This window comes from Rhinatrema bivittatum, chromosome 2 (genome assembly GCF_901001135.1).
Source record: "Rhinatrema bivittatum chromosome 2, aRhiBiv1.1, whole genome shotgun sequence".
NCBI lineage: Eukaryota > Metazoa > Chordata > Amphibia > Gymnophiona > Rhinatrematidae > Rhinatrema > Rhinatrema bivittatum.
The window spans coordinates 820,095,619-820,107,457 of record NC_042616.1 but is presented as its reverse complement, the minus strand read 5'-3'; the positions used below and the strand labels follow the sequence as shown (position 1 = coordinate 820,107,457).

The window sequence follows — 11,839 nt, the reverse complement described above, 5'->3', positions numbered from 1 at the left end:
TGTGAGGGAGTGAGGGGTAAAGCCTGGGATAAGCACAGAGGATCCTTAGCTGTGAGGGAGTGAGAGGTAAAGCCTGGGATAAGCACAGAGGATCCTTAGCTGTGAGGGAGTGAGAGGTAAAGCCTGGGATAAGCACAGAGGATCCTTAGCTGTGAGGGAGTGAGGGGTAAAGCCTGGGATAAGCACAGAGGATCCTTAGCTGTGAGGGAGTGAGGGGTAAAGCCTGGGATAAGCACAGAGGATCCTTAGCTGTGAGGGAGTGAGAGGTAAAGCCTGGGATAAGCACAGAGGATCCTTAGCTGTGAGGGAGTGAGGGGTAAAGCCCGGGATAAGCACAGAGGATCCTTAGCTGTGAGGGAGTGAGAGGTAAAGCCCGGGATAAGCACAGAGGATCCTTAGCTGTGAGGGAGTGAGGGGTAAAGCCCGGGATAAGCACAGAGGATCCTTAGCTGTGCGGGAGTGAGGGGTAAAGCCCGGGATAAGCACAGAGGATCCTTAGCTGTGGGGGAGTGAGAGGTAAAGCCCGGGATAAGCACAGAGGATCCTTAGCTGTGAGGGAGTGAGGGGTAAAGCCCGGGATAAGCACAGAGGCTCCTTAGCTGTGAGGGAGTGAGGGGTAAAGCCCGGGATAAGCACAGAGGCTCCTTAGCTGTGAGGGAGTGAGGGGTAAAGCCCGGGATAAGCACAGAGGCTCCTTAGCTGTGCGGGAGTGAGGGGTAAAGCCAGGGATAAGCACAGAGGCTCCTTAGCTGTGAGGGAGTGAGGGGTAAAGCCCGGGATAAGCACAGAGGCTCCTTAGCTGTGCGGGAGTGAGGGGTAAAGCCCGGGATAAGCACAGAGGATCCTTAGCTGTGCGGGAGTGAGGGGTAAAGCCCGGGATAAGCACAGAGGATCCTTAGCTGTGAGGGAGTGAGGGGTAAAGCCCGGGATAAGCACAGAGGCTCCTTAGCTGTGAGGGAGTGAGAGGTAAAACCTGGGATAAGCACAGAGGATCCTTAGCTGTGAGGGAGTGAGGGGTAAAGCCTGGGATAAGCACAGAGGCTCCTTAGCTGTGAGGGAGTGAAGGGTAAAGCCTGGGATAAACACAGAGGCTCCTTAGCTGTGAGGGGTAAAGCCTGGGATAAGCACAGAGGATCCTTAGCTGTGAGGGAGTGAGGGGTAAAGCCTGGGATAAGCACAGAGGATCCTTAGCTGTGAGGCAGTGAGGGGTAAAGCCTGGGATAAGCACAGAGGATCCTTAGCTGTGAGGGAGTGAGGGGTAAAGCCTGGGATAAGCACAGAGGATCCTTAGCTGTGAGGGAGTGAGAGGTAAAGCCTGGGATAAGCACAGAGGATCCTTAGCTGTGAGGGAGTGAGAGGTAAAGCCTGGGATAAGCACAGAGGATCCTTAGCTGTGAGGGAGTGAGGGGTAAATCCTGGGATAAGCACAGAGGATCCTTAGCTGTGGGGGAGTGAGGGGTAAAGCCTGGGATAAGCACAGAGGATCCTTAGCTGTGAGGGAGTGAGGGGTAAAGCCTGGGATAAGCACAGAGGATCCTTAGCTGTGGGGGAGTGAGGGGTAAAGCCTGGGATAAGCACAGAGGATCCTTAGCTGTGAGGGAGTGAGGGGTAAAGCCTGGGATAAGCACAGAGGATCCTTAGCTGTGGGAGGGAGTGAGAGGTAAAGCCTGGGATAAGCACAGAGGATCCTTAGCTGTGGGGGAGTGAGGGGTAAAGCCTGGGATAAGCACAGAGGATTCTTAGCTGTGGGAGAGTGAGAGGTAAAGCCTGGGATAAGCACAGAGGATCCTTAGCTGTGAGGGAGTGAGGGGTAAAGCCTGGGATAAGCACAGAGGATCCTTAGCTGTGGGGGAGTGAGAGGTAAAGCCTGGGATAAGCACAGAGGATTCTTAGCTGTGGGGGAGTGAGGGGTAAAGCCTGGGATAAGCACAGAGGATCCTTAGCTGTGAGGGGTAAAGCCTGGGATAAGCACAGAGGATCCTTAGCTGTGAGGGGGTAAAGCCTGGGACAAGCACAGAGGATCCTTAGCTGTGAGGGAGTGAGGGGTAAAGCCTGGGATAAGCACAGAGGATCCTTAGCTGTGGGGGAGTGAGGGGTAAAGCCTGGGATAAGCACAGAGGATCCTTAGCTGTGAGGGGTAAAGCCTGGGATAAGCACAGAGGATCCTTAGCTGTGAGGGAGTGAGGGGTAAAGCCTGGGATAAGCACAGAGGATCCTTAGCTGTGAGGGAGTGAGGGGTAAAGCCTGGGATAAGCACAGAGGATTCTTAGCTGTGGGGGAGTGAGGGGTAAAGCCTGGGATAAGCACAGAGGATCCTTAGCTGTGAGGGGTAAAGCCTGGGATAAGCACAGAGGATCCTTAGCTGTGGGGGAGTGAGGGGTAAAGCCTGGGATAAGCACAGAGGATCCTTAGCTGTGGGGGAGTGAGGGGTAAAGCCTGGGATAAGCACAGAGGATTCTTAGCTGTGGGGGAGTGAGGGGTAAAGCCTGGGATAAGCACAGAGGATCCTTAGCTGTGAGGGGTAAAGCCTGGGATAAGCACAGAGGATCCTTAGCTGTGAGGGGTAAAGCCTGGGATAAGCACAGAGGATCCTTAGTTGTGAGGGGTAAAGCCTGGGATAAGCACAGAGGATCCTTAGCTGTGAGGGAGTGAGGGGTAAAGCCTGGGATAAGCACAGAGGATCCTTAGCTGTGAGGGAGTGAGGGGTAAAGCCTGGGATAAGCACAGAGGATCCTTAGCTGTGGGGGAGTGAGAGGTAAAGCCTGGGATAAGCACAGAGGATCCTTAGCTGTGAGGGAGTGAGAGGTAAAGCCTGGGATAAGCACAGAGGATCCTTAGCTGGGGGGGAGTGAGAGGTAAAGCCTGGGATAAGCACAGAGGATCCTTAGCTGTGAGGGAGTGAGAGGTAAATCCTGGGATAAGCACAGAGGATCCTTAGCTGTGGGGGAGTGAGAGGTAAAGCCTGGGATAAGCACAGAGGATCCTTAGCTGTGGGGGAGTGAGAGGTAAAGCCTGGGATAAGCACAGAGGATCCTTAGCTGTGAGGGAGTGAGAGGTAAAGCCTGGAATAAGCACAGAGGATCCTTAGCTGTGGGGGAGTGAGAGGTAAAGCCTGGGATAAGCACAGAGGATCCTTGGCTGTGGGGGAGTGAGAGGTAAAGCCTGGGATAAGCACAGAGGATCCTTAGCTGTGGGGGAATGAGAGGTAAAGCCTGGGATAAGCACAGAGGATCCTTAGCTGTGGGGGAGTGAGAGGTAAAGCCTGGGATAAACACAGAGGATCCTTAGCTGTGGGGGAGTGAGAGGTAAAGCCTGGGATAAGCACAGAGGATCCTTAGCTGTGGGGGAGTGAGAGGTAAAGCCTGGGATAAACACAGAGGATCCTTAGCTGTGGGGGAATGAGAGGTAAAGCCTGGGATAAGCACAGAGGATCCTTAGCTGTGAGGGAGTGAGAGGTAAAGCCTGGGATAATCACAGAGGATCCTTAGCTGTGGGGGAGTGAGAGGTAAAGCCTGGGATAAGCACAGAGGATCCTTAGCTGTGAGGGAGTGAGGGGTAAAGCCTGGGATAAGCACAGAGGATCCTTAGCTGTGAGGGAGTGAGAGGTAAAGCCTGGGATAAGCACAGAGGATCCTTAGCTGTGAGGGAGTGAGAGGTAAAGCCTGGGATAAGCACAGAGGATCCTTAGCTCTGGGGGAGTGAGGGGTAAAGCCTGGTATAAGCACAGAGGATCCTTAGCTGTGAGGGAGTGAGGGGTAAAGCCTGGGATAAGCACAGAGGATCCTTAGCTGTGAGGGAGTGAGAGGTAAAGCCTGGGATAAGCACAGAGGATCCTTAGCTGTGGGGGAGTGAGAGGTAAAGCCTGGGATAAGCACAGAGGATCCTTAGCTGTGGGGGAGTGAGAGGTAAAGCCTGGGATAAGCACAGAGGATCCTTAGCTGTGAGGGAGTGAGAGGTAAAGCCTGGGATAAGCACAGAGGATCCTTAGCTCTGGGGGAGTGAGGGGTAAAAGCCTGGGATAAGCACAGAGGATCCTTAGCTGTGAGGGAGTGAGGGGTAAAGCCTGGGATAAGCACAGAGGATCCTTAGCTGTGAGGGAGTGAGGGGTAAAGCCTGGGATAAGCACAGAGGATCCTTAGCTGTGAGGGAGTGAGAGGTAAAGCCTGGGATAAGCACAGAGGATCCTTAGCTGTGAGGGAGTGAGGGGTAAAGCCTGGGATAAGCACAGAGGATCCTTAGCTGTGAGGGAGTGAGGGGTAAAGCCTGGGATAAGCACAGAGGATCCTTAGCTGTGAGGGAGTGAGAGGTAAAGCCTGGGATAAGCACAGAGGATCTTTAGCTGTGAGGGAGTGAGGGGTAAAGCCTGGGATAAGCACAGAGGATCCTTAGCTGTGAGGGAGTGAGGGGTAAAGCCTGGGATAAGCACAGAGGATCCTTAGCTGTGGGGGAGTGAGAGGTAAAGCCTGGGATAAGCACAGAGGATCCTTAGCTGTGGGGGAGTGAGAGGTAAAGCCTGGGATAAGCACAGAGGATCCTTAGCTGTGAGGGAGTGAGGGATAAAGCCTGGGATAAGCACAGAGGATCCTTAGCTGTGGGGGAGTGAGAGGTAAAGCCTGGGATAAGCACAGAGGATCCTTAGCTGTGAGGGAGTGAGGGGTAAAGCCTGGGATAAGCACAGAGGATCCTTAGCTGTGAGGGAGTGAGAGGTAAAGCCTGGGATAAGCACAGAGGATCCTTAGCTGTGAGGGAGTGAGAGGTAAAGCCTGGGATAAGCACAGAGGATCCTTAGCTGGGTGGGAGTGAGAGGTAAAGCCTGGGATAAGCACAGAGGATCCTTAGCTGTGAGGGAGTGAGAGATAAAGCCAGGGATAAGCACAGAGGATCCTTAGCTGTGAGGGAGTGAGAGGTAAAGCCTGGGATAAGCACAGAGGATCCTTAGCTGTGAGGGAGTGAGAGGTAAAGCCTGGGATAAGCACAGAGGATCCTTAGCTGTGAGGGAGTGAGGGGTAAAGCCTGGGATAAGCACAGAGGATCCTTAGCTGTGAGGGAGTGAGGGGTAAAGCCTGGGATAAACACAGAGGATCCTTAGCTGTGAGGGAGTGAGAGGTAAAGCCTGGGATAAGCACAGAGGATCCTTAGCTGTGGGGGAGTGAGGGGTAAAGCCTGGGATAAACACAGAGGATCCTTAGCTGTGAGGGAGTGAGAGGTAAAGCCTGGGATAAGCACAGAGGATCCTTAGCTGTGGGGGAGTGAGGGGTAAAGCCTGGGATAAGCACAGAGGATCCTTAGCTGTGGGGGAGTGAGAGGTAAAGCCTGGGATAAGCACAGAGGATCCTTAGCTGTGAGGGAGTGAGAGGTAAAGCCTGGGATAAGCCCAGAGGATCCTTAGCTGTGAGGGAGTGAGAGGTAAAGCCTGGGATAAGCACAGAGGATCCTTAGCTGTGAGGGAGTGAGGGGTAAAGCCTGGGATAAGCACAGAGGATCCTTAGCTGTGGGGGAGTGAGAGGTAAAGCCTGGGATAAGCACAGAGGATCCTTAGCTGTGAGGGAGTGAGAGGTAAAGCCTGGGATAAGCACAGAGGATCCTTAGCTGGGGGGGGAGTGAGAGGTAAAGCCTGGGATAAGCACAGAGGATCCTTAGCTGTGGGGGAGTGAGAGGTAAAGCCTGGGATAAGCACAGAGGATCCTTAGCTGTGGGGGAGTGAGAGGTAAAGCCTGGGATAAGCACAGAGGATCCTTAGCTGGGGGGGGAGTGAGATGTAAAGCCTGGGATAAGCACATAGGATCCTTAGCTGTGAGGGAGTGAGGGGTAAAGCCTGGGATAAGCACAGAGGATCCTTATCTGTGAGGGAGTGAGGGGTAAAGCCTGGGATAAGCACATAGGATCCTTATCTGTGAGGGAGTGAGGGGTAAAGCCTGGGATAAGCACAGAGGATCCTTAGCTGTGGGGGAGTGAGAGGTAAAGCCTGGGATAAGCACAGAGGATCCTTAGCTGTGAGGGAGTGAGAGGTAAAGCCTGGGATAAGCACAGAGGATCCTTAGCTGTGAGGGAGTGAGGGGTAAAGCCTGGGATAAGCACAGAGGATCCTTAGCTGTGGGGGAGTGAGAGGGTAAAGCCTGGGATAAGCACAGAGGGATCCTTAGCTGTGGGGGAGTGAGAGGTAAAGCCTGGGATAAGCACAGAGGATCCTTGGCTGTGAGGGAGTGAGAAGGTAAAAGCCTGGGATAAGCACAGAGGATCCTTAGCTGTGAGGGAGTGAGAGGTAAGCCTGGGATAAGCACAGAGGATCCTTAGCTGTGAGGGAGTGAGAGGGTAAAGCCTGGGATAAGCACAGAGGATCCTTAGCTGATGAGGGAGTGAGGGGTAAGCCTGGGATAAGCACAGAGGATCCTTAGCTGTGAGGGGAGTGAGAGGTAAAGCCTGGGTATAAGCACAGAGGATCATTAGCTGTGGGGGAGTGGAGGGGTAAAGCCCTGGATAGAAGCACAGAGGATCCTTAGCTGTGAGGGAGTGAGAGGTAAAGCCTTGGATAAGCACAGAGGATCCTTAGCCTGTGGTGGGAGTGTAGAGGTAAAGCCTGGGATAATCACAGAGGATCCTTAGCTGTGAGGGAGTGAGAGGTAAAGCCTGGGATAAGCCCAGAGGATCCTTAGCTGTGAGGGGAGTGAGAGGGTAAAGCCTGGGATAAGCACAGAGGATCCTTAGCTGTGAGGGAGTGAGAGGGTAAAGCCTGGGATAAGCACAGAGGATCCTTAGCTGTGAGGGAGTGAGAGGTAAAGCCTGGGATAAGCACAGAGGATCCTTAGCTGTGAGGGAGTGAGAGGTAAAGCCTGGGATAAGCACAGAGGATCCTTAGCTGTGAGGGAGTGAGAGGTAAAGCCTGGGATAAGCACAGAGGATCCTTAGCTGTGGGGGAGTGAGAGGTAAAGCCTGGGATAAGCACAGAGGATCCTTAGCTGTGAGGGAGTGAGGGGTAAAGCCTGGGATAAGCACAGAGGATCCTTAGCTGGGGGGGAGTGAGGGGTAAAGCCTGGGATAAGCACAGAGGATCCTTAGCTGGGGGGGAGTGGGTGGGATAGATCTGCATACACACGATTCAGCTCTGTCTGTTTGTTGGCTGGAGGTTTATGAAAGTAGAGTGGTTTTATTCATGTCATGTACAAAGGAGAGAGAGAGGTATAAGGAATATCTGCTCCAGCTCCTCATAAGAATAAAATCGTTCTTTCTGCATCACTGCAGCTTCTCTTATTTGTGCCCTTTGTGCTTGCCCCTTGCTGCACCAGGTCAGTTGCTGTTATGCTCAGATTGAAACTCTTTTAAATCTTAAACTCTGCCTCTCCCTGCTCTTAGCCTTGGTGATGTTGACCATTTTCTATTGTAAACACATTTCTGGCTTCTTTCCTGAGCTCCTGCAGAGATCATCAGATAGTGAGCGGGAGTAGCCATGGTAAGAGCAGCCTCTCTGACTGATGGGAGCACACAGGGAGGACACAGCCTTGTTGAGAAAGATCAAGTTTTTATTTCCTAGAGAGGTAGCTTAGGGTAATCTGTGAGGCTAAGTGAGAGGAGGAGCTATGAAGGCAGCAGTGGCCCAGCGTCAGCCCTTCCCTCGCATGATTCAGCTGTGTGCGTTCCCGTCCGCTCCTTCCGGGCCTTGGCACTAGGACTGAAGGAATTCTTCAATCTGCTCATTCTGTTGCACGAAACCAGCGTAGACCAGGAAGCGAAGCACCGAGACCGTGAACCGCATGGAGAGCAGCTCTAACCTGCAAGACAAGGGGAAGACGACAGACATTTATTTCATGTGCAGTGTGTGTGTGTAGAAAACAGGAAGATTTCTGCCTAAGAAACTGGTTCAAATTTGTGAAATGTAAAGAAATTAAATCCAAGATATCTGCTTATAGTGGATTAAATAGTAATCTAAAAGCATAATTTAAGTATAGCATACCCAGCCCAATATAAATACAATAAATACATCCTGCACTAACGTTTGCTCATTTTATTCCTCTCATTATTTTACAGACCTCTATCATATCTTCTGCAGGCTGAACAGCCCTAACCTATACAAACATAGAGACATAGAAATGACGGCAGAAGAAGACCAAATGCCATCCAGTCTTCCCAGCAAGCTTTCACACATTTTTTTTTCTCTCATACTTATCTGTTACTCTTGGCCCTTATTATTAATCACTTTTTTGTTCTGGTTACCTTCCACCCCCAGCATTAATGTAGAGAGCAGTTCTGGAGCTGTATCTAAGTGAAATATCTAGCTTAATTGGTTAGGAGTGGTAACTGCCGTAATAAGCAAGCTACTCCCATGCTTATTTGTTTACCCAGCTTGTGCCATTCAGTCCTTGTTGGTTGTTATCTGAATATAAATCCTCTTTTCTTTATTCCCCCCTCCCATTGAAGCAGTGAGTTGCGCTGGATATGTATTCCAAGTGAAGTAACAGGCTTAATTGGTTAGGGGTAGTAACTGCCGTAACAAGCAAGCTACAACCCATAATTATTTGTTTCCCCAGACTATGTAATTCAGTCCTTGTTGGTTGATGCCTGAATATAAATCCTCTTTTCCTCTTTCCCCCCTGCCGTTGAAGCAGAGAGCTATGCTGAATATGCATTGAAAGCGAAGTATCAGACTTATTTGGTTTGGGGTAGTAACTGCCGCAACAAGCAAGCTACTCCCCGCTTTTTTGTGAATGCAAATCCTGCTATAGTTACACAATGTTAGGTTCCATATTAGGTGCTACAACCCAAGAAAGAGACCTAGGCGTCATAGTGGATAACACATTGAAATCGTCAGTCCAGTAGCTATGGCAGTCAAAAAAGCTAACAGAATGTTGGGAATTATTAGAAAGGGAATGGTGAATAAAACGGAAAATGTCATAATGCCTCTGTATCGCTCCATGGTGAGACCGCACCTTGAATACTGTGTACAATTCTGGTCGCCGCATCTCAAAAAAGATATAATTGCGATGGAGAAGGTACAGAGAAGGGCTACCAAAATGATAAGGGGAATGGAACAGCTCCTCTATGAAGGAAGACTAAAGAGGTTAGGACTTTTCAGCTTGGAGAAGAGATGGCTGAGGGGGGATATGAGAGAGGTGTTTAAAATCATGAGAGATCTAGAACGGGTAGATGTGAATCGGTTATTTACTCTTTCAGATAATAGAAAGACTAGGGGGCACTCCATGAAGTTAGCATGTGGCACATTTAAAACTAATCGGAGAAAGTTCTTTTTTTACTCAACGCGCAATTAAACTCTGGAATTTGTTGCCAGAGGATGTGGTTAGTGCAGTTAATTTAGCTGTGTTTAAAAAAGGATTGGATAAGTTCTTGGAGGAGAAGTCCATTGCCTGCTATTAATTAAATTGACTTAGAAAATAGCTACTGCTATTACTAGCAACGGTAACATGGAATACACTTAGTTTTTGGGTACTTGCCAGGTTCTTATGGCCTGGATTGGCCACTGTTAGAAACAGGATGCTGGGCTTGATGGACCCTTGGTCTAACCCAGTATGGCATGTTCTTATGTTCTTTTTTCCACATTTCCTCTTGCTGTTGAAGCATACAGCAATGTTGGAGTTGCATTAACAGTGAGTATGTTTATTGATAAAATGAGGAAAATAGTTAGAAAAAACTGAAAGGTGCAGCTGCAAAGGTTAAAAGTGTTCAACAGACTTGGACATTGTTTAAAAATACAATCCTAGAGGCGCAGTCCATATGTATTCCATACATTAAGAAAGTTGGAAGGAAGGCAAAACGATTACCGTCATGATTAAAAGGTGAGGTGAAAGAAGTTATTTTAGCCAAAAAAAATTCTTCAAAAATTGGAAGAAGGATCCATCTGAAGAAAATAGGATAAAACATAAGCATTGTCAAGTTAAGTGTAAAACATTGATAAGACAGGCGGAGAGAGAATTTGAAATTAAGTTGGCCATAGAAGCAAAAACTCATAATAAACACTTTTAAAAATATATCCAAAGCAAGAAACCTGTGAGGGAGTCGGTTGGTCCATTAGATGACCGAGGGGTTAAAGGGGCTCTTGGGGAAGATAAGGCCATTACAGAAAGACTAAATGAATTCTTTGCTTCCGTGTTTACTAATGAGGATGTTGGGGAGATACCAGTTCCGGAGATGGTTTTCAGGGGTGATGAGTCAGATGAACTAAACGAAATCACTGTGAACCTGGAAGATGTAGTAGGCCAGATTGACAAACTAAAGAGTAGCAAATCACCTGGACCGGATGGTATGCATCCTAGGGTACTGAAGGAACTCAAAAATGAAGTTTCTGATCTATTAGTTATAATTTGTAACCTATCATTAAAATCATCCATTGTACCTGAAGACTGGAGGGTGGCCAATGTAACCCCAATATTTAAAAAAGGCTCCAGGGGCGATCCGGGTAACTATAGACCAGTGGACCTAACTTCAGTGCCGGGAAAAATAGTGGAAACTATTCTGAAGATCAAAATCGTAGAGCATATAGAAAGACATGGTTTAATGGAACACAGTCAACATGGATTTACCCAAGGGAAGTCTTGCCTCACAAATCTGCTTCAGTTTTTTGAAGGGGTTAATAAACATATGGATAAAGGTGAATCGGTAGATGTAGTTATTATTAAAGCTCTGTTGTAAAAGCTGGGAGTTAGCAATCTGTTATTAGAGCTCTGTTGTTAAAGTTGAGAGTAGCAGTCTGTTATTAACGGAGTTGCTGGATATTATTTAGAATAGTTGTAGGTGGATCCTTGGACCAGTGGCAGGTGACCACGCCCACGGGGGAGATCCCGAGAGGGACCACTGGTCAGGCTTAGTCTTGGAGACAGACACACACGTTCTTTTATTAGACAATCCCGTAGTTTTTCTCTGCTGGAGAAAATCTTCTAGAGAAGAACAAACAGGGATGTAAGGCTTTTGAGTCTCCTGTTTGGCTCAACACAGCCCCTACACCCTCATCTGAAGCATCGACTTTTACAATAAAGGGCTTGTTGGGGTCTGGATGCCGTAAGCACGGTTCCATGGAGAACGCAGTCTTTAATTTCTCGAATGCGGAAAATAGCCTCCGCTGACCAATTTGAGATGCTGGTCATCGCAGTCAAGGGTAAAGTTAAAGAAGAATAGTCCTTTATGAAGCTTCGGTAGTTGTTGGTGAACCCCAGGAATCTCCTTAAAGCCAGGTTGGTAGGTTGGGATCAATTCTTGATACTTTCAAGTTTGTGAGGGTCCATTTGGAAGCCCTTCTTTGACACTATGTAGCCTAGAAAAGGCACTGAGCCTTTGTGAAATTCACACTTAGCGAGTTCGGTGTACAGCCGATGTTCATAGAGATGGTGAAGTACTTGCTTGACATCTGCAATGTGGGTGTCCAAATCCTGGGAGAAGATTAAAATGTTTTCCAGGTATACCACAATGTTCTTGTACAGCAGGCTGACCACAGTACATGCAAAGGCCGTGCTTCTTCCGAAATCTTCTCTCTTTAGAAGTCTAATGTCCATGACCAAGTTGCATCGGTTCATCTTTATCAGCAGCAGAAATTACTGGAACCTTTCGAGGTGCAGGTACAGAGCTAGCCTGAGTCAACCCAGATAACATCTTAGGCCAGAGTTCCTTCACCTTGTCCCGGAGCCAGTGATCAATCTGAGTGGCCAAGGCTACTAATTCGTCCAGCGAGTCAGGTGTTTCGCGAGCAGCCAGCTCATCTTTAAAACGGGTATCCAGGCCTCTGCAAAAGAGAGTCTTAAGACATTTCGGGTCCCAGCAGAGTTCTGCCGCATGAGTTTTAAACTCTATGGCAAATTCAGCTAATGATTTGTTGCCTTGCTTCAATTTCACCAAATCA

The 11,839-nt window shown here is 49.0% G+C and overlaps 1 protein-coding gene across 3 annotated transcripts in view; it reads right to left on the bottom strand.

Annotated features, from left to right (window-relative positions):
• Positions 1-7,016: 7,016 nt before the first annotated feature.
• The window catches only part of ADCK5 (aarF domain containing kinase 5), a 269,661-nt gene continuing 264,838 nt past the window's right edge, over positions 7,017-11,839 (bottom strand). For 2 of the 3 annotated variants that reach the window (XM_029592308.1, XM_029592310.1), the window contains one exon: positions 7,019-7,766. In XM_029592308.1, the coding sequence (XP_029448168.1) occupies positions 7,661-7,766 (106 nt within the window). In that variant the 3' untranslated portion in view covers positions 7,019-7,660. Of the gene's footprint in view, positions 7,767-11,839 lie in introns of all 3 variants that reach the window. The other variant, XM_029592309.1, reaches the window with a different exon arrangement.